This window comes from Scyliorhinus torazame, chromosome 11, assembly GCF_047496885.1.
Source record: "Scyliorhinus torazame isolate Kashiwa2021f chromosome 11, sScyTor2.1, whole genome shotgun sequence".
Classification (NCBI taxonomy): domain Eukaryota; kingdom Metazoa; phylum Chordata; class Chondrichthyes; order Carcharhiniformes; family Scyliorhinidae; genus Scyliorhinus; species Scyliorhinus torazame.
This window is the reverse complement of record NC_092717.1, coordinates 42,638,811-42,661,074: the sequence shown is the minus strand read 5'-3', so window position 1 is coordinate 42,661,074 and position 22,264 is coordinate 42,638,811. Positions and strand designations below refer to the sequence as shown.

At 45.0% G+C, this 22,264-nt stretch overlaps 1 protein-coding gene across 30 annotated transcripts in view; it reads right to left on the bottom strand.

The window, feature by feature from the left end:
* The window catches only part of rims2a (regulating synaptic membrane exocytosis 2a), a 1,580,193-nt gene that overhangs the window by 1,036,611 nt on the left and 521,318 nt on the right, over positions 1 to 22,264 (bottom strand). For 28 of the 30 annotated variants that reach the window (XM_072467178.1, XM_072467182.1, XM_072467181.1 and 25 more), the window contains one exon: positions 11,397 to 11,725. In XM_072467178.1, coding sequence (XP_072323279.1) covers positions 11,397 to 11,725 — 329 coding nt within the window. Of the gene's footprint in view, positions 1 to 6,262; positions 6,381 to 7,507; positions 7,654 to 11,396; positions 11,726 to 22,264 lie in introns of those variants that run through there. The other 2 variants (XM_072467201.1, XM_072467203.1) reach the window with 2 other exon arrangements.

Genomic DNA, 22,264 nt, shown 5'->3' with positions numbered 1-22,264 from the left:
AACAATCACCAGGCAGGAATGTTCCCTTCCAGTCGGGGAACACTTCAGCAGTCAAGGGCATTCAGCCTCTGATCTCCGGGTAAGCGTTCTCCAAGGCGGCCTTCAGGACCCGCGACAACGCAGAATCACCGAGCAGAAACTTATAGCCAAGTTCCACACACATGAGTGCGGCCTCAACCGGGACCTGGGATTCATGTCACATTACATTCATCCCCCACCATCTGGCCTGCGAAATCCTACCAACTGTCCTGGCTTGATACAATTCACACCTCTTTAACCTGGGGTTACCCCATCTCTGAATCTGTAAAGATTTAATCACCTGCTAATGGTCGCATTCCTAGCATTGTTTGGCATCTTTGAATTTGTCTATATATGTGTTTCTGGAACATACCTCTTCATTCACCTGAGGAAGGAGCAGCGCTCCGAAAGCTAGTGACATCGAAACAAACCTGTTGGACTTTAACCTGGTGTTGTAAGACTTCGTACTATATAAACTTTGACCTGGACCAAGCTCACCACGTTGCCTGGGCAGCAGGAGTGTCTGCTATCGCTGGGATGCCCTAGGTCCAGTATCTCACATCTCGCTTTGCAGGCCGACCGGGAATGCCCTTCATTAACGTTCCACCCCCTGAACGTTCAACTTGTGTGAGACCACCACCTGAAGATCATGCACATATGTGCAGGCTTCCCCAGGAATGTGCATGACAGCTACATCCTGGGGCAGTCGGCGATCCCCGGTGTCTTGAGGGACACTCCAGGATGACCAGATGGCTCTTGGGTGGGTAAGGGCCTTGGCTAATGATACCAGCGCAGAGACCCGATATAACGAGGCCCATGTGGCCACCCGGGCTGTCATTGAGCGGTGTATTGGACTGCTTAACATGTGGTACTGATGCCTCGACTGCTCTGGTGGTGCACTGCAGTACATTTACCCCCCCCCCCCCACCAAGGGTCGCCCGCTTTGTGGTGGTCTCCACAACCTGGCACAGCAGCGGGGTGACGTGCTAGAGGTGGAGGAGGAGGAGGAACATGAGGCAACAGTTGGGAAGGTCGGCATCACCAAAACTTCAGTCGGGTCTGCGTGGTGGCATGGCCGTGTGCTGTCTGGGGTTGCTCTGCGGGATCGGTTTAAATTCTGCTCACTCTCATTAGCAGGGAGCTGTCGAGCGCTGTCAGGCGAATCAGCTAGTGGAACAAGTCTTTTCCAGCGGAAGCCCATGTGGTTTCATTACCGGCCCTAATTAACGTTAAATACCGGTAACAGTTGGAAACACCCGGCAACTCCCCCTCCCTACCACACTTGGAAACTTTTCCGTTAGGTCGCGCCCAATGTTACCCTACGCAAGACAATTGAGTTAGTTGGGCTGAGTGATAAGAACACAGGACAATCCTAAGGGGAGATAACACAACATGGGGAAGGACCCAACCCTCAGTCCAGCTTATTGTGGGGTGGGGTGGGGGAGCGGGGTGAGGGGTCACAAAGATGCAGAGACAATCCAAGTCAGGGAAAGCAATTCCTGAACCACCCATGGGTGAGATCAAAGTGAATGGATCTTCATTTTGTAATAATGACATGCTGGAAAATGGCCAAACAAATTTTAAATTAAATTCAAGTGCCTGCCGGATGTGACAGTGCTGCCAGATGAGGAACCATGGCTCAAAGGCTTCGAACACTGGACTCCCCACTTTACAGGGCAGGAGGAGACGGATTCCGAGCATCACATTATCTACACCTTAAAATAATATAAATAATTTGAAAAATCACTAGAAATGTTCAGTATTAGAAGGGACAAAAGCTAAGCTATGTCCCATTGCCATTGTTGTTGATTTAAAAGTATGAGACCTCAAGTTATTGTTTACAACTTGGCTTTGCAAAATGTGTGTTTGTGCAGTTTTCTTGTTATGTATGCAACTGTTAAATGACAATTTTAAATTACTTCAGGGATATTCATAGCAACACACGTCCTGGGGAAATAAAAAAACAAACAATTTATGCAGCACAGCCACCTTCAAGTGAGATGTCAGTGACATAAATTGGATGTAAATACTTGGCTCTTTGTGTACCTTGTGATTCTGAAGAAAATCTGCAGTTTTTTTAGCAGAGGCCATCAGAATCACTAAAACGGGCATAGGAGTTGGATACTCCAGGTTTCAGTCTTGCGTTACAATATTCAGCGTGGCCTTTGGAATTGAAGTCAACATCCACCCCAAACAAGTCATCGTCATATATGGAACAGAGCCAGAGGTAGAGGTGCTGAACATCATCCTAGTGGGACATGATACATCAGGCCACCTGGGGTAGAATAAAACATCCTCAAAAAAGGGAGTTGTTCTGCAGCTGCCCATATAGACAGGTCTACAGAACGGGACTGTTCAGCCACAACTTCTGCCGTTGAAGGACATGGGCACCCTCCATCTTCCTGTAATGGCAAGGGCATCTACCCTTGGCAAGCAAATCAAGAAATATCAGCTGACCCTGGAACCTTCCAACGGCATTAGCAACTGGGGTTCTTGACAGGTGCATCTCAGAAGAATGCACCCAGCACATTTACATGCATGTCACAAACAGAAGACAGTCAAATAAGCAACATGGAGCAGTGTTGAATACGAGAATTAATTAAACAAAATACTATGCATCACAAAAGACTGGGGAAATCCTGAAAATCAAACGGTAGCATTTGTTTTTCTTGATAATTGGGAGACTGAAAGGAGGTTCATTCCGTTTAGATTGGTGTATGTTTTTCTGATAGCTGTGCTAAGTCTGCACTCTGTCCTCAAGCCCTGATGACTTATTTAGTGCTGATGAAAGAATATCTGTCTCCTGTTTCTCTCTGAGAATGTAGCTCTCTGCAACTGAGGGGACATCTGAGAGCTGGACCTTTGAATAATTCTATTCTCAAAATGTAAATATTTCTGCACTTCCTCCATTGTAATTTCTAAATTGACTTTATTGTGCAGTTTTAAAATGGTTTACGCCCTTTCTTGCAACATTCCTTAGAGATTATGGTCTACATTTTGAAAAGAGCAACTTAAAAAAGTGCAAACATCTTCAATCAAATTAGATTTTGTGAGAAATTTTGAGCCAAACTTTACCAACCTATTTTGCTTTGGGGCATCTTCCCCATCATGTAATTGCACCTCAGTGAACAATTATGCATTATGGTTCACTTTAAGTTTCAATTTTATCTTTGTAAGCTAATTCAACTAACTTTGTTGTGAAGATCAGGGGCGGGATTCTCCCCTACCCGGCGGGGCGGGGGGTTCTGTCGTAATGGAGTGGCGGGAACCACTCTGGCTTCGGGCCGCCCCAAAGGTGCGGAAGTCTCCGCACCTTCAGGGGACAAGCCCTCACCTTGAGGGGCTAGGCCCGTGCCGGAGTGGTTTCCGCTCTGCCGGCTGGCGGGAAAGGCCACGCCAGCCGGTGCGAAAGGTCTTCGCCGGGCGACGCATGCGCAGTAGCGTCAGCGGCTGCTGACATCATCCCCGCGCATGTGCAGGGGAGGGGGGTCTCTTCCGCCTCCGCCAGAGTAAAGACCATGGCGAAGGCGGAAGAAAACGTAGTCCCGCCTGCGGATCGGTGGGCCCCGATCGCGGGCCAGGCCACCATGGGGGCACCCCCCGGGGCCAGATCGCCCCACGCCCCCCCCCCAGGACCCCAGAGCCCACCCGCGCCGCCTTGTCCCGCCGTTCAAAAGGTGGTTTAATCCACGCCGGCGGGATACGGTTGACAGCGGCGGGACTTTGGCCCATCGCGGGCCGGAGAATCGCCGCGCGATTCCCGCCCCCGCCGAATCTCTGGTGGCGGAGAATTCAGGACACGGCGGGGGCGGGATTCATGCCAGCCCCCGGCGATTCTCCGACCCGGTGGGGGGTCGGAGAATCGCGCCCCATTTGTTTTTTGTGTTGTTTTCAGGCTTTGTGGTGAGTCTATGCCCTTTCCTTGCTGTACTAGGGCTAGAACATGAAGTGTTGACTTAGACAACCATACCCTGACACCATTGCATCAGAATGCTTGAATATTGACTTTGAAGTGAGTCTAAATAGATGAAGTTTAATTTGGAAATCCTTGTGCTCGCGCAAATCCATTCTTGACCTGTCTGGAGCTCAAGCTTTTCTACTTGGAAAACCCCACACCGTTTAGGTCAGTGGACTGTAGCATCTCAGCAGGAAATGACAATGGCATAGCAGTTACAATGGAGTGCATGGCCTACATTGTCTAAACATCCGAGCTGAGGAACGAAATTCATGGGAGGCCAACAGTGCGTTTGTCTGCTGACCCATAATTGCTCGGGTTGTAACTAAATTCATGCTGATCATGGGCCTAAAGGATCAAGCAGTGGCGAGGTGCTTTCCCACAAGATAAAGCAAAGGAAATTATTTTGATGAATCAACAAAATCCTTCACTGTGCATCGCCTAGCAGCTGATTACTGGCAGGGACCTTGGCGCAGAACCATTTGCCTGCTCTGATGAGGAATTGCATGTGGAATACAGGCAATTAAACAATTTAACTTGCAAAAATGGGGTATGGAAGAAGAAAATCAGGATGAATTCAAAACTTCATGCAGGCATGACAAACCATATGACATTCAACGTGCTTTTTCTTCTAAAATGTGCCACCTGACCAAATGTCAACTGCAATTGATATGCAAATTTCAAATGGCAAATATCTGGGGGGCGATTCTCCGATATTGAGGCCAAGTGTTCGCACCGTCGTGAACGCCGACGCATTTCACGACGGCACAAACAGGGCCCGGACACAACCTATTCTGGCCCCCACAGGGGGCCAGCATGGCGCTGGAGCAGTACACGCCGCTCCAGCACCCTTACTTGATGCCAAACGGGCGCCGCGCCAATCCTGCGCATGTGCAGTTGGGCCGCACCATCCTGCGCATGCGTGGGGAACGTCCTACGCACGCCGGCCCCTCACCAACATGGAGCCGGTGTTCTGGGGCCACGCGCGGAAGGAAGTAGGCCCAGGGGGGGGGGGAAAAGAGGTCGGCCCGCCGATCGGTGGGCCACGATCGCAGGTCAGACCCCATCGGAGGCCACCCCGGTGACGGAGCCCCCCCCCCGCCCCCCCCAGCGTTCCCACAGAGTTCACGCCGGCAGTGACCAGGGGTGGACGGCGCCGGCGGGAACCTTTTGTGTCGTAGCGGCCGCTCGGCCCATCCGGCCGGAGAATCGCCGGTTTGCCGAGCGGCCCGATGCGAATCGCGCGCCGCTGGTTTCCGGGGGGGGGTGGGAGAATCGCGTGCAGGGGTCGGGGCGCGATTCGCACGGCGCCCTGCCGATTCTCCCACCCGCCGTGGAGGGGGGGGGGGGGGGGGGCGGGGAGAGAATAGCACCCCTGATCGTTTCATGGAGGACTATTGTGAGGTCAAACTCCAAGCTAACTGCCCATGGCTTGCCCTCAATCGTCACATCACTAACAGTGGAGGTCAGCTGCTGACATGTTGAATTTAGTCAGTGGATTACAACCCATGTCCAAGCCGGTCATTCAAGCTTGACTTAAAGTATTTGTTTCTGTACTTCTGAGATAACATAATGCCTATCAAAATACAATAATCTTCTGGATTCCCATTTACATTCTGGAAAAAAAATGAAAGTGCCATCATGCCTCGCGTATTAATCGCTAGCTACCGCCAAGTTTCACTTCCCTAATCAGGTAAAAGCTTTTCACGGCTTCGATCTCACTTCGTCACAGATGCAACTACATTAATAATTTGCTGCAGTTTAGATATGTCACTATCCAGGCACTGATAAGGTAGGAAGCGTATGGCAGAGCTGTTATATCTCTTCCCAAATTTCTTACGCCAACTCTGAACTGGAAAAAACCCAGCCTTCAACCCTGTAGCCGTCAGATAAACGAAGGTATTCTTCATCAAGTTTTTTTTCACTCTTTCACATTAACCAGTCTTCTAGTTTCATTACTAAGTCAACCAGAATTTTTTTTTTTCACACAAAAACATCAAAATTAAAATTGTTTCCAATAGAAAATGTGAAAAGAATGACTTTATATAGGTAACATCCAACCTCGCTACATAATATTCTTTAATATGCAGAAGCCTGTGTCTGGCTTTCTGATTAAAGTGTATAAACCAGCAACTTTCCAGTTAAATATATTCTTCATTGTAAAATTCACTGAATTTTTATAATTTTATCCATTCAAAAGATTATAAAATAAGGCAAATGCCACAGCTTTAATTCACAAGGCCAACCAACAAATCATTTACAGAAACTATAAAAGTGGAACATTCTTACCTTCTATCTGCAATGGTTTCCCTCATGTCTGGCTGCAAGTTCACTCTGTAAAGTCTTTTAACTGATACTATGGCAGAATTTACACAACATATGCAACCCAACACCTGCTAAGTGATCAGTTCTTGAAGTGACTAATTCGAAATTTACAAAGTACCTGCAGTCAGAAGTCTCGGTTTCCTCAATAGTAGGTAGCCTGCTAATCGTGCAGAAAACCCTGAACATCCACACACTATCCACTCTGCAGAGCACACAGAAGAAGGGCCACTGCCCACTACACTAATCATTTACTCAGCTTCAGTTGTTGACAGTAATTTCTTCAAGAGGTTACAATATGTGTCATTTAGACAGCTAGAATCTTCCTATAATACTCTTATGTTTCTACCTGGATATTCTGACCATTAAAGTGGATTACAAGATTTACGAGATTCATTGCTACCAGAAGTTGCCCTGCAGCAAGGAGGAGGGGAAAAAATTGTTGCCAAAGCAATCAACTGCACCTGCTCAAGTCCCTGTGCACTTTCTAAAAGCAACAGTACCAGCAACCCAGCACAATTTTGCTGAGGAATTTGTGGATACTGCAGATTTTCTTGAGTCATATTTTTTTCTTATTTACTTGTGCTATTTTTTAAAAATGGTACTGATTCCATCAAAGACCCATTTCTGGCAAAATTCATAAAATAGAAGTGTATAACAAGGTACATAACAATATAATTAAAATTATTATTAAGAAGCTCCTGTCCTTAACTCTGCTTGAACAATTGAAATTAATGTTATGTATCAGGACCATCCCTTAAGAGAACTTCTGCAGCACAATACTAAAATATTATAGTTTGCATACAATGAAATTAATACTTTATTTAAAAAGTTGTGCACAATTTTCTCTTTCAACCCGCCAACCTTGATACTGAATTACTTCTGAGGTTAAAAAATAGATACAACTCAAAAATTATCCTGCAGTCAAGATTAAACATTTTAACGATAAATAAATACAGGCTCTTGGAGAATCCCTAATAAGCTCAATACTGATTTTAAAACTTACAATTTTCAATTCTTAAGGTACGCTTGGAGTATAATCTCGCTTCTTTTAAGATGACTTTCTTCAATTTATGTGAACAATGTTACAACTTTCCAATTTATACCAATGCAGTTTACATACATCAAATAAGGGTTTTAATTTCTAGGCATGGGGAATTTCCAGACAAGCTGTGCTGTCTTCTGCAATTATATGAGAAGTGATTTACTCACCCAATGCTGCTTAGAGCTTGTTCAAAGAGCTCATTTTGAAGAAGAATGTCATGTTGGTTTGAGAAAACACTATTTAAACTGGTTAAAACAGAGCTGCAGAACTGACGCAGTGCTTCAAACTGCATTTTCATCTCTTACCCCCATATACAGTAAAGCCGTCTATCTCCCATGTACTATCAAATGCCAAAATGCCAATCAAATGCCTGGGTCGCCCTGACCTGTGTAAAAACTACAATTTGATGAACACCAGTCAATAGTTAATTGTTCAGACGCCCTCCGCTAATTCAGCCAGAGAAGCTAAGCGCTTTAAACACCATTACTGACTGTAGCAATAATGCTTTGTAGCAGTGAGGTTTCCCCATTCCCAGCTGCAGTGTCGAGCAGTCACAGATTTCTAATATCTGAATGCTTATTAAACAAACACAGGCTAGATGTTTTCATCAGGAATTCAAGCACATCTGGCTTCCAAGAATCGGGCCTCAAAAGTAATCAGACACAGGGAGGAGAAAAATATTTTAACCCTTCAGTTGTGGGGAAGAAAAAAAAAAGACCATTTTGTGCATGCCATATGGTAAAATAATCAAATAAACGTGTGTGAGTATTTGTATAAGCATGTATATAGGAGAGGGCGCTGCCTGTTGTCAACCCATCATCGCAGCATTTTTACAGCAACTGACGCTTAAAACAATTACTTTGTAATGAAAATAACAAAAGGATGTCGGTGCTTAATATTCTGTTTGCTGTGAATCACGTTTAAAACACACACATACACACACTGCCTTCAGACCGTTCTGTAATTTTCCACTCGCATCTATTGTTCGGCATTCATGATGGTCTGTTCACCTGAGTGTCAGTCTACCACTGCTCATTTTTCACAACAAGGCAAGGAGAAAAAGTTCCTTACAAGTCGTATTCAAAAAAGAGGTGAATCAGTAAATTTAAAATGTGCTGACGTCTCATGAGGGATTTGGCCTTTTTTGTGTACTCATGGCAAACCGTTCGGGGCCACACACACACACATCTATAATTCATCCCTGCTCAGGCACCGCTCCATAATGAATGTATTTGTTGATGAAATCATAGCTATACCACAAATATACATACACTCTGCAGCCAACGTCTCAAGTGTTTCTTTTAGAATGCTACAAAATTGACAGCACGGTGGCACTAAAAACACTGGAGATATGGATTTATGATGGTGATAGCCTCACAGCAGTGGAGAATCAATACAACAGCATTATCAAACACCTCCAATGAAACGGTTTGCGGGCAGGGTCAACCATAACCTGGCACAAGCGCCACTCTCATTTGGCACAGGCCTCATGTAGAAAAGGGGAAGCTAGAAAAGGAGCACTTTGTTACTTCACAACAAAAACTACTGAAATTGCCATCTAATTTCTGGACACAATAGAAGCTTTCATTAAAACACAAGTCAAAATAAAAGGGAATTATAATGAACAATTATCTTACAGTTACAATTATTATTGCAATTATTTTGCCCGGCTGTTAGAAGTGCTGCTGCTTGATTGCCGGAGAAGAACAACAAAAAGCTTGTATTTGCATAACACCTCATCACACCGAAATGCTTAAATTGGTGCACACAGTGCATTGCTAGTGCGACGGCCATTCTTAAGTAGGCCGAATAACGAAACACCATTTTGATTGCAATCAGGTCATGTACAACTGAAATTCTGACACATTTCATGCATTAGCATCTCATTTCAATGGTCCACAGAAGAGACACAAAGAACAAAGTTCTTTTAGTGTGAGGCAGCTGTGGCTCATTTGGTAGCCCTTTCACCTCTTGAATTAGAAGGTCATGGATTCACGTTTCACTCCAGGACTGCAGCACAAACATCTAGCCTGACACTCAAGTGCAAGTCCCGAGAAGCCACTGCACTGTCAGAGGTAGCTTTCAAAGCAGACCCTACCACGCAGGTGGATGTAAAAGATTCCACAGCAGTCTGGAAGAAGAGCAGAGGAGTCATCCCCAGCGCCTTGGCTAATAGTTATCCATCAATAAAAAAAAAATTGCCCAAACAGATCATCTTGTCACTGCTGTTTCTGGGAGTTTGCGGTGTGCAAATTAACTGCTGTGTTCCCTGCATTACAACAGTTACTGCACTTCAGAAGTGCGTCATTGGCTGTAAAGTGCTTCAGGACATCTGGTGGCTGGGAAAGGCAATATAAAAATGCAATTTCCTTTCTTTGAAAAACAAAGATTACTATTCTCCACTCACTATGTTCTAATGGAAAGTTGCAGAGAATCCAGGATGCATATATTCAAGGGGCCTTCTTCAGATGGCACGGTGGTTCAGTGGGAAGCGCTGCTGCTTCACAGTGCCAGGGATCCAGATTCAATTATAGTCTTGGGTGACTGTGTGGATTTTTCACTTTCCCCCCAGTGTTTGTGTGGGTTCCCTTCAGGTGTTCCGGTTTCCTCCCACAGTCCAAAGATGTGCAGGTTAAGTAAATTTACCATGCAAACATTTCCCCTTAGTGTCCAAAGATGTGCAGGTTAGGTGGGGTCATGGGGGTAAGGCGGGGGATTGTGCCTAGGTGCTTTCAGGGGGTTGGTGCAGACCTGATGGGCTAAATGGCCTGCTTCTGCACTGTAGAGATTGTATGGATTTACAGCTCTCAGGGCAAGTGAAAGTGATTCAGATCACATTTCTTCCATGTGCCTCATCTTGCTGCCAGATCAAGCAGATCTGGGACGCACCTGTCTCAATTCATCCTCCCTCAGTGTTCTAGGATATCTTCACTTGTTCAGTTACAGCTTGATATAGGGGTTATGAGGAGGACTGTGTACACCACCTCACAAACCTCTCCACAATCACGATCAATGAACTGTCTGCAGGAGATACGGATTGCCCATAACAACCGCATTTGGTCCTTTCTTTTCATAGTGCTTTATTCACGTGACCAGGAACAGATAGATAATCCAGACTCAAATAAGGCAAGCAACGCCAAGTAAAAGATGTGCAAGGTGCCATTTATCACGTCACACCTTTGAGAGCCAAGTCTCCAGTACTTTAAATACCGACTTGTAAATGATGCCTTAATTTTTTCATAAAAGTAACACATTCAGGTAAAAGTGAAACAGGTCAAAACACTCAATTTCATTCATTTTCCTTGTGCTACCTCCAGAATGATTGTTTATCTTACTTTCAGAAATGAAACAAAAATGTACTAAACCGGCAATGACCATTTACTCTTTCTCTGGGGGGCAGCACTGAAATTAGATTTCGAGCGAAGATTTTTTTTAAATGGTGCAGATATATATAATTGCATTCATCAGACTGGTGCAATATATTTCGGTTTAGAAGATTTCTCACTGCATCACCCGTTTACAGTGTCCAGCTGGATTCTCTTCTATGTTGGTGTAAATGATTATTACTCACACTTACTTAAGCTTCTAACCTGCACCAGCCGTGACATTCAAAACACATCATCAGGGTCTTTTCAGAGGGGAATTTTTTACTGCACCAAGAGGCATGTTCGTGAATCCTGATTTTCCCCTCGTGGTATTACACAAAAAAATGTGACAAGGATATCTCCAAGTACATTATTGGCTGAATTCGTACAAGAGCTCACTGTGAAAAAAAATTCATTGTAATGATAAGGGGTAAAATGTAACAAAAAGGCCGCTACACAATTTGCTTTGGTTCATCCTTTGGCAACACAGCGCAACCTACAGACAGAAAATAACCTCTTTGAATACAAAATAACCTGCCACTTTAATTTGTATGATCTCTTGTGGTGAGACTGGTGGCAAAATATAACATTTTACCCGCTGCTGCAAATTACCAGTGGGAAACGATAGAAAATATTCTCCAGAACACCTCGTGGATGTACGTTACTCTTAATTTTAATGTAAATCTCATACCTCTCTGTGGTTAATTCACTGGCAGTCTGCATTGAATGCTGCTTCACCTCTGAACCATTTTTGATTGAATCTTGTCGCGTGAGCCCTTGAGGTCGGTTTTTGTCTGACGCTGGTGTAGAAATGTCCCCTGAGGGTAAAGGACCCTGGAATTGGGAATGCTCCTGGAGTTTTGCTTTCTTTTCCTGTGGCGCTTCTTCGTTTCCGTGGGGCACTCCCACTGTGGCCTCAGTTGGGTCAGCCTCCTGCGGTGTGTTCGGGCTGTAGAACCAGGCCCCTGATTTAGTGAGGATTTCCTGTTGTTTTCGGCACAAGTTACATACCCACATCACCTGGGACAAGAAAAGTAGGTTATTCTTAGTGCAGTAATTAAAGTCACTTTTAGAATGAGATTTTAAATCTTTTGATTAAAGGAATACAGTCCCAGTACTTAAACATTTTGAAAATGTTACAAATTAAAAAAATTAAACCTGGTGTCAAAGAAAGCAATGTGAATAACCCAAAATTACATTTTGCTTTAGATCCAAACTGCAGCAATACGATCATTTTCTTTCCTTCCTACTCCCTTTACTGTGCTCCCATTTTCAAAGCTCCTCCCTCAGTTAATGGGACTGGTCTAGAAAATTGGAGAGCACCATCCATGCTGTTCCATTCTGATTGGCCTATAGAGAGAAACGCAGTCAAACCCTGGGAAGCTCACCCATTCTAAATTGACAAGTTGAGATGTCAGCTGGGATTTGTGTCCCCAAGTGCCCTCCATGTAAATCTAATGTATGCCATCCAGTTTCCAAACCACCTACAATGCCTTCTATCTGTCAAAAACATAGTCAGCAAATCGTACCTAGACTATCTGAAGGGTCAGAAAAACCTGTTCATACTCTTTTTTTTGCCATTAATGTTTCACTCTGAGCCAATGTGAAGTGCAAGAAAAGACCATAGGCGGAATTCTGCATAGCCCGATGCCAAAATCGGGATCAGCGATTGGGCGCAGAATGGCTCCAGGTGCCTGATTCGGGGCAGGCACCTGTTCACGATACTCTGCCCCCTCTACATCGGCATCGTCTGGCTGTTGGCGGGTCACCAGCCAGCCCACCCGCGATGGGCCGAGTTCCCGACAGCCCTGGCCATGTGTGGTCCCAGTGGTCGGGTACTTGGCGTGCAGGCTGGAGAAAGTGTCCAGCGCCACCACACCCACCAGGCATCCATGCCGCTGGCCGGGCAGGTGGGGGGGGGGGGGGGGGCGGCTTCTGCTAGGACTTGGTGGAGTGGTGGGGGCTGTGGGGTTGGGGTGGGGGGGGGGGGGTTAGGGTTCCAGCACACCGGCTCCATGTTTTCCGGCGCGACCGGTGAAGCTGGTCAGCGCTGTGCATGGGTGGCCCGGGACCCGGCGATTCTCCGGCCGATTTCTGCACAATCCGCAGGTGTTCCACGCGGCGCAGGTTCTAGTACCATAATTGGTGAGAGGTTCGCACCGATTTTCCCATCGCGAATCACCCGCGGATGCTTCATTGGTGCCGGCACAGCCTCGGGAATGGGGAATTCCGCCCCATTTACTTGGTAACAAGCAGAGACGGACTTGCAATGAAACACAAAGCACTACATCATGGGCCCTGGTCAATGGTGGGGGGCCCTTGCTGAGAGATAGCTGAGAGTGTACCAATCAGAGCCTGGTAGTTCTGAATTTGCTGATGGGCTCATTCTCATTTCTTGAGCCTATCAGCGTGCAATGCAGAACAACATCGGGCTCTGATTGGTGGAGAATCTTAGAGTGGGAAAACTCTGTCCCAGACATTGGGAGGTGGTAGAGACTTGAGAGTAGTTCAGATGGATCTCCTGATTGTCTGGTGTGACGTTTCTGAACTTTTCTTTAGTGAGGCAGAAGCCAGGTTTCTGACATTCGGGCCTGGCAGTCGAAAGGCAGCAAAAGTGAGAGCTCTGACCTTACAACAGGGTGCGAACCCGCAAGGCCTTCAGCGAGGACCGAGGTGGTGGTGCTGGCCAACAACCATCGAGGATGGCAGCAAGATGACTCTCGACCTCCTGGCCAGGGAAAGGCGGGTGGGCAACCAACCAACGAAAGAAATAAAAATCAGAGGCCAGGCCAGGGCAAGCCAGATAAAGTCAGCAGCAGCCAGGCAGCCAGCCATGAACACAAGCGGTCGTCAAGGTTTGAGGCCAAACCACCCGGGCGGGAGGTGAGCAGCCGGGAGCTGCGAGGGCTAGGCAGGCACGGCATGGTTTTCAGGGAGCAGCACGGCAACTAGACCAGTGGCCAGGGCTGAGAGTGAAGAAGGCTGGGCAACTGGATAGGGCAAGAGCAGAGGTCAGGCCAGACAGCTAGCAGCAGCCAGGCAGGCTGTGAGGTACCAAGGCATCTGCGAGCTTAGGTTGTCGAGGGGAGCAGCTGCAGAGGTGACTCGGCCCTCAGGCCAGGGCTGAGGAGGAAAAAGAAGCCTGCTCTTTCGGAAAACTCATATTTGTTGAAATCAAGACAGATCAGTGAATATAAGGAGTCACCATGAATCTGGCATTTAAAATGCAGGAAGTTGAAGGTGAGATAAGGTTTGAAATACTGAGCAGTGCCCAAACTACACATTCATCCTCAACAACAACATCCACCAAAAGGGTTGGTGACTTGCCCGATGACTATGACCTGTCAGTTTCCAGAGACAACACATCTCCTGAAATGCATGATGGGAATGGAACTACAAGATACTGCTCAAGCTCATTCTTCAGCTGCTGAAGTGAGGGAAGAAACTACCCGGAAGACATTGCCTTATGGCCAAAATCTGTTCCACTGGGTATGATTGAATATTTTGTTGAAAAAAAAATAGATTAGAGAACATTGACAACATGGAAAATTTGAGAAAAAAGTTTGAGGTTCAAGGCCAAAAGCAGTTTAGATGTCCCATTTTCTGAGGGTGAAGAGAAATGGCATGACAGAAAGGAGAAATTGATTGATTTTTTTGGAAACCTCGAGGCAATATGCTGCTACGTTTGCAAATTAATCCCTGACCATATTAAAGGGAAACAATCATTTGTTGATGGGGACTCTAACTGGAGAAATGTTGGAAGAGATATTGCTGATCATGACATTTCCAAAAGTCATATTAAGGCTCTTTGTGCATTGGTCAAAGATGTAAATTATTTGGAAAATTGACGCTGCGTTATTGGCTCAGTTTGAAAAGGAGTTTTCTTACTGGAGGAAAGTGCTGAGACGTGTCGTTGTCACAGTCAAATTGCTGCCTTCCTTGGGATTTCCTTTAAAGGACATGACGAGTCATCAGTGTCATGTCGAAGCCGTAATTTTTTAGCCTGCCTTGAAAATCTCAGTGAATCTGATGAGTCTCTTAAAGAGCGTTTGAAAAGTTATCAATATTGTGGCTCAGTGAAGACCAACTTTTTAATGCACAGAACCTACGATGACTTAATCACTATAGTGAGGAGCAGCTCAGAAACCAATTCACTAAAGAAGTAAAAGATGCCAAATACTATTCCATAATAGTTGACTCAACACCAGATATGAGTCATGTAGACCAATTAACATTAATTTTAAGATACATGACCAATGATAGTGAAGTTGTAGGGCGATTTCTCTGTTTTCTCCAGTGACAATCCCACATATCTTAGAGCCTGGTGTATCGGTCCTTCCTGCGGATTCCCTTTTTTTCTCTTTCTTTATTTTAGTTATTGTCATTTTGGTCCATGGCTGCTTACTGGACATGTATGTTTAAGTCAAGCAGCAGAGAGAAGGAGGAATTCAAGAAGTTGCAACATAGTATATGGTGCTTGGAGCTTTGGACAGCAAGTCCCAGACTTTTGGCATCCGAGAAATGGAGTGGTACTCTGTTTTATTGATTGGCTGGTGGCGAATATTGGATCCTACTTGAGTGGAATAATTTTCACAGATCCAAGGAGCTCAGTTTGAATCCTGGACACTCAGAGGAAAGGGCTTTTTCACTCTTCTCTCTCCCCCGCTCGCCAGAAAGGCTGGGAGTTGCTGTATTTCTGAAGCTGTAAAGAGCTGAATGAGTCTACAGTAAAAACCATAACAGACTGGAATACAGAAATCTCGACCTGAAAGCCTGGTTTGAAGGATAGTGTGCGAGAGACAACCATCTTGTTACTTATGGTTTTCACCCCCCTCCTCCCCTCTGTATTTGTCTGTCTTGTGTGTGTATAGAAGGTGGGGGAAAGTTAAAGTGGGAGGTTAGGAACTAGATAATAGTTAAACAGTAAGATAAAAGCAAACCACTGCAAATGCTGGAATCTGAAACAAAAACAGAAAATACTGGACATACTCAACAGGTCAGACAGCATCTGTGGAGTGAGAAGGGAGCCAAGTCTGGATGACTCTTTGTCAAAGCTAGAGAGAACTGGAAAGAGGGTCAGATTTATACAGTTGTGGGGGTGGAGTTGGAGCAGTGGGATTGGATAGAGGGCCAGCGATAGATGGAGATTGACAAAGGTGTTGTGGACAGAAAGACAAAAGGAATGTATGTGGGGGTGATTCAGGCTAAGAAGGGTGCTGATAGTGGCACATAAAGTGAGCAGACCGTGTTCATGGCAGAACAAAGGTAAGCAGTGTGTCAAAGGGCAACTAGGAACAGGGAACAGATGGCCCAAGTGGGGTGGGATGGGGGAAAAACAGATTGATGGAAGAATTGAAAATAAATTGATAGAAATAAAAATGGGGTGAAGGTGGAGGAGAGAGTTCACAGCCTGAAGTTGTTGAACTCAATGTTACGTCCAGAAGGCTTTAACGTGCCAGAAGTCAGAAGATGAGGTGCTTTTCCTCCAGTTTGCACTGGGCGTCACTAGAACATTGCACCAGGCCAAGGACGGATATGTGGACATGAGAACAGGACGGTGAGTTGACATGGCAAGCAACAGAAAGGCCTGGGTTAAACACTTGTATTTGCTGCATATTTCACTATAGTTCTTGTTATTGATAAAAAGTAATTGTGTTTAAATTTACAACCTGGTGACTGTAATTATTGGGCAGCTAAGGTCCAAAGACTTCAGGTATTTTTCGAAGAATTATTGGTTAATTCAATTGTGTTGCGCCTCCAGGTCAAGTGGAGCTGGAATTGACCATACCCTAGCCCATGATATTGTAATACTGGCAACTTTTTTGCAGATCATTGCAAATTCAGTTTTGGATGTCAAAAATTGTCGTGGACAGAGCTTCGATAATAAGCTGCAAATCTGGCAGGAAAAGATTCAGGTCTACAAGCAAGACTAAACAATGCAAGCCCCTGACCATTATTCATCCTATGTCCCAGTTATTCGTTGAATTTAGTCTGCAATGCAGCAGCTGAATCATGTGAGGCAGCTGCACATATTTTGACTTTGTTCAAAACTTGTATTTTTGGGGGTTTCCACGCAATCGGTGGAATATGCTGCAATCACGCTGGGAGCAGGCACATGGAAAACATTTGACAGTCAAAAGAATTTATGACACCGGGTGGTCTGCTCATTTAGATGTTTTTTTGGCATTGAGACTGAACTTTGTCGATATAAAGGAATGTTTATCAGACATGTCCACATTAAATTCAGAGAAACCACATGTGAAAGTTGAAGCAAAATCTTCAGCAGAGAAGTTTGAAAAATATAATATTGCAGTTTTTACGATTTTATGGAACCATTTACTTCAAAAATTAATGCCATCAGCAAATCACTGCAAAGTGTTGATACACCGTTATTGAATGCTTCACAATTGTTAGCCTCAGTTAGAAGTTTTGTCATGGAAGTTCAAAATGACGATACCTCAGTGAAAGCACAGGTGCTAACATTAACAAAGAGTACAGGTCTCTCTGATGACCAGAGGCGTACAAGACACAGGATGGTATTTTTGATGAAACAAGAGACAATGAAATCACTTTAAAAGGGTAAGAGAACATCATCATTGAGACTGTCAATATTTATGACAAAATAATGGTGCAATTGCAGAGTAGAAGTGAATCTCTGAAGAAAATTGTTGAATTATTTTGCCATGCTTTTCGACAAAAGTTTGGATAAGAATGCTAAGAGCCACTGTAATAAGAAATTAATTGAATTCTTCCGGGAGGGCAAGACACAAATTATTTTGAAGATGAAGTGCAACACTTAATTCATTTAATCAATAATGATGAGTTCTGTGCTTTGAGATCACCAGCTTATTTTGCACAGACTTGCACAAGATGGTTTACAGGCAAGCTTTCCAAATATGGAAATCATTCTGAAAATATTTTTAACTACACCTCTCACAAATGCTTCCGGTGAACATTTTTTCTCTGTATTGAAAAGAATGATAGATTATCTGTGAAATATGATGAGTCAGTAACATTTGACAAGTTCAGCAATACTGACGATTGAAAATGCATCCTTGCGAGTGTTTATCTACTATGATGTTATTCATGATTTTGTGAAGACAAAGTACAGAAGAAAAGCCATGTAAATTGACATGGATTGCAAACAACTGATGAAGCAAGAAAATCTAAAATAATCTGTCCCTCTACCATGTTCTTGAGTCTAAATTCCGTTCTTCAACAGAGAATGATTCTGGTCTGATATAATGGCTGGTGGTCACATACAGACAGTTAAACTGGTGAGTACCCACCATCCCATCACTTTCAATACTGGCCTTCAGGTGTCTTTGACAGACAGTCACCAGCAAAGCCACTGATGTCATACTTGGACTGGACACTCGATTTCATGGGAATATTTTCTCCTGCACTGGACTTTTTGTGGTTCATTCTGTCCTGTGCTATGCTGCAGTCATATCATCAGCTAATTTCTCCATCCCATTGCTCATCAGCCAGTTCCATGTCTGCTCACCTCAAGACAATATTAAGCATCTTTACCATCATTCTGACAACAGATAGGCTTGGATTTCAATTAATCAATTACAGCCTTGTTTTAATCAGTTAAAAGGCACTAAAGCAGTTAAGCAGTGATTTGTCGATTTTTTGGAACTTGCATTGTGGATTTCAATGAATCAATTACAGCCTTGTTTCAGAAGTTTAAAAAGCACTAAAGCAGTTAATCCGTGATTTGTGTATTCTTCTGTATTTCTGTGGCTTGAATATGTGATTGAGACTGGGCAGGATTAGAAGGGCATTGATGTCATTGGGGGTGGCATCTGACATTATTTGAGGGGGAACAGGAAGTACCTGGGGGTGGCCCTCAAAGAGGGAGAGCACGGTGCCCCAAAGGCACAGGTCCACCTCTGGTAACAAGCCAAAATGCTACCAAACTGAACAGTCTGAAAAGACAGAAAAGCTGAGGGCATGGGTCCAATTGAGGAAACTGGTTAATGATCCTACAGCTAGGATAAAAGAAGTTTATGGCACTTTGTTTTGAACAATGATTTTTAACATCCAGTTTTGATAACCAAATTCTCAAAAATAATGAGAGTGGATTTTATGGAGCCTGCAAGAGCAGGAAATATGGTGTGCAGGTGACCGAAATAGGCGAGGGCCGAAATTTCAATCTCCAGACAGCAGGTGGAGCTGCAATGATGTGTTTGTCTTCCAGATTGTGTGGGACCGACTAGTCAGTCAATGTGAGACAATGAGGGGCCTAAAGGACAGTGTCAGCACTGTCCACATGTAGGTCCATCTCAGGATGTTGCCTGGTAGAGTCCTCACATGCTTGGAGTTCAGCTACAGTATCACTGCCAGCAGTGATCTCAGACAATGTATTTTACAGTGTATAGAAGAGCTCAGCTGAGCCTGCAAGCTCAGCCAAGTCACACAGAATGTTGAGTACAACACTGGACATTAACATGAACATTCAATAAAGAGTGAACGCAAAAACACACAATTTCTTTCCATTAGAGAAATGTCCCTAACCATCAACACAGGCCAAACATGAGCTGTGCCGGTACATTTAGCTCTCTCTCCCTAAGCTAGTCCAAACCAGGCATTTTCAAACTGGGGGTCGCAACCCACGGGTGGGTGTCGGGAGGGTAGCGGAGCCGTCCGTCGCGGCATTCCCATTCACGTAAATTCACGCGCCATAGCTGCAGCAGCCAGCTTTTAACAATGCCGGCTGCGAGCGACTATGAAAATGACGGCCGCGACCATATTAAAAAAATGCGGGTGCCCTGCGCATGCATGCCCGCTCATCAGTGCACGTGTGCAGAACCACACGAGAAGGACCGCCTCCTCCTGACGTCAGCGCCCTTACGCAGGAGAAGATTTTTTTTTTTCAATTCATTGTAATCTTCCTGCCTGAAGTGAGGCAGAGAGCAGGTCACTTGCGCCACATGCTGACGCTTTGGGTCAGGTACATTAGGCATGATTGCGAATCCTCCATTTTGTCAGCAAACAAGTAAATTAAGACCAAGCAGGCTCACCGCTCGCATTAAAGGTAAGACAAAATGGTGAGTCACGAAGGTTGGCTGGCGTGGGTCACGAACGTCGGTCGGCGTGGGTTGCGAAGGTTGGCCGATTGGTAAAAATGGTTCCCCGGGAAAAAAAGTTCAAAAAACACTGGTCAAAACATCGGGCGGCATGAAGGCGCAGTGGTTCGCACTGCTGCCTCACAGTGCTGAGAACCCGGGTTCGATCCCGGCCCCGGGTCACTGTCCAAAGAACAAAGAACAAAGAAATGTACAGCACAGGAACAGACCCTTCGGCCCTCCAAGCCCGTGCCGACCATGCTGCCCGACTAAACTACAATCTTCTACACTTCCTGGGTCCATATCCCTCTATTCCCATCCTATTCATGTATTTGTCAAGATGCCCCTTAAATGTCACTATCGTCCCTGCTTCCACCACCTCCTCCGGCAGTGAGTTCCAGGCACCCACTACCCTCTGCGTAAAAAACTTGCCTCGTACATCTACTCTAAACCTTACCCCTCTCACCTTAAACCTATGCCCCCTAGTAATTGACCTCTCTACCCTGGGGAAAAGCCTCTGACTATCCATTCTGTCTATGCCCCTCATAATTTTGTAGACCTCTATCAGGTCTCCCCTCAACCTCCTTCGTTCCAGTGAGAACAAACCGAGTCCGTGTGGAGTTTGCACATTCTTCCCGTGTCTGCATGGGTCTCACCACACGACCCAAAGATGTGCAGAGCAGTTCGATTGGCCACGCTAAATTGCCCCTTAATTGGAAAAAATAATTGTGTATTCTAAAATTATAAAAGAAAAAACGAGTCTAAACAAATAATGATGATGCAAACATGAAATCAATGTAATGTGAAATATTTACAATGCACTTTAAATTTGAAAAACATCTGTGCCACCTTTGGCTTCTCAGTAAGCCTTATGTTAATGGAGTGACATAGAAAGGTTATGGTCTGTGATGAAGAGCATCCCGGTATGTCCAGGAGACTCTTTGGTAGCCCACCCTTGCCCACTGCAATGTCAGCGGACAGCGGGTTTCATCACTCCAACACATGATGGCATCTGTCTCCCATGTACGCCACAGCCATTTAAAATATTAATTACAATGGCATGGACCACAAAAAGAGACGACACCCATTTCCTGCTCTGCCATGCAGAATAGTTTACCACCATTAAAATTCCAAGTCTTACTCCAATCAATAGAAAACCTCAGCAAATTTAAACACATTTTTCCTTTCCCTCTCAAATTTCCCAGACACATTTTTCATCAGATTATTTCTCATCTATTGTACATAGCTTTTTAAATCTTTGCAGCATGTGAGCTTCGGTGGCAATGCCAATATTTGTTGCTGATCCCTAATTGCCCTTGTGAAGGTGGTGATGAGCCATCTTCTCGAACTGTTACAATCCATAAGGTATTGGAAAACTTGAGTGTTGGGAGGTGCAGGTTTTTGACCTGTGACAACGGAAGAATGGTGATATAGTTCCAAGTCATGATGGTGTGTGACTTGGAGGGGAACTTGAAAGTGGTGGCATTCCGTGTGTCTGCTACCCTTGTCCTCCGAGTTGGTCGAGGCTGCGAGTTTGGAAGGTGCTGTCAAAGAAGGCTCGACAAGTTGCTGCAGTGCATCTTGTAAATGGTACACAGTGCTGCCACTGTGAATCAATAGTGGATGAACTAAAGTGGATGTTTATGAATGGGGTGCCAAGCAATTGGGCTGCTATGTCCTGGCTGGTGCCATGCTTCTTGAGCATTTTGGAGCTGCACTCATCAGCCAAGTGGAGAGTATTCCATCAAACTCCTGATTTGTGCTTTGTAAATGATGGATAGGCTTTGGAGAGTCAAGAGGCGACTTATGCACCACATAATTCCAACTTTTTGACCTGCTTTTGTAGACACAGTATTTATGTAGTTGGTCCAGTTTCATTTCTGTTTAATGGTAACTCCCAGAATGTTGATGGTGAGGGATCCAGCACTGGTAATGCCATTGAATGTCATGGGGGGGAAAACCTTACATTCTCTTGTTTAAGATGATCATTGACTGGCACTTGTGCCGCATGAATGTTGTTCGTCACTTATTAGCTCAAACCTCAATGTCATTCAGGTCTTACTGCAAATGCACTTGGACTGCATGAGCATCTGAGGAGTCGCAAATAGTGTGATCATCAGCAAACGTCCCCAACTTTTGCTCTGATGAAGGAGGGACAATCATTGATGAAACGGTTTGGAATGGTTAAGCCAAGGATACTACCCTGGGGAATACATGCAGCAATTTTCTAAGGATGAGATAATTGGCTTCCAACAACCATATTCCTTTGTGCTAGCAATGACTCCAACCAGTGGAGAGTTTCCTCCGATTCCCAATGACTTCAATTGTGCTGAGGTTACATAATGCCACACTTGGTTAAATGTTGTCTTGATATCAAGGGCAGTCATTTCCACCACCCTTCTTGTGTTCAGCTCTATCGTCCACAATTAGACCAAAGGTGTAAAGAGCCAAGTGGCGCCGGAAGAACCAAAATAAAGCATTAGAG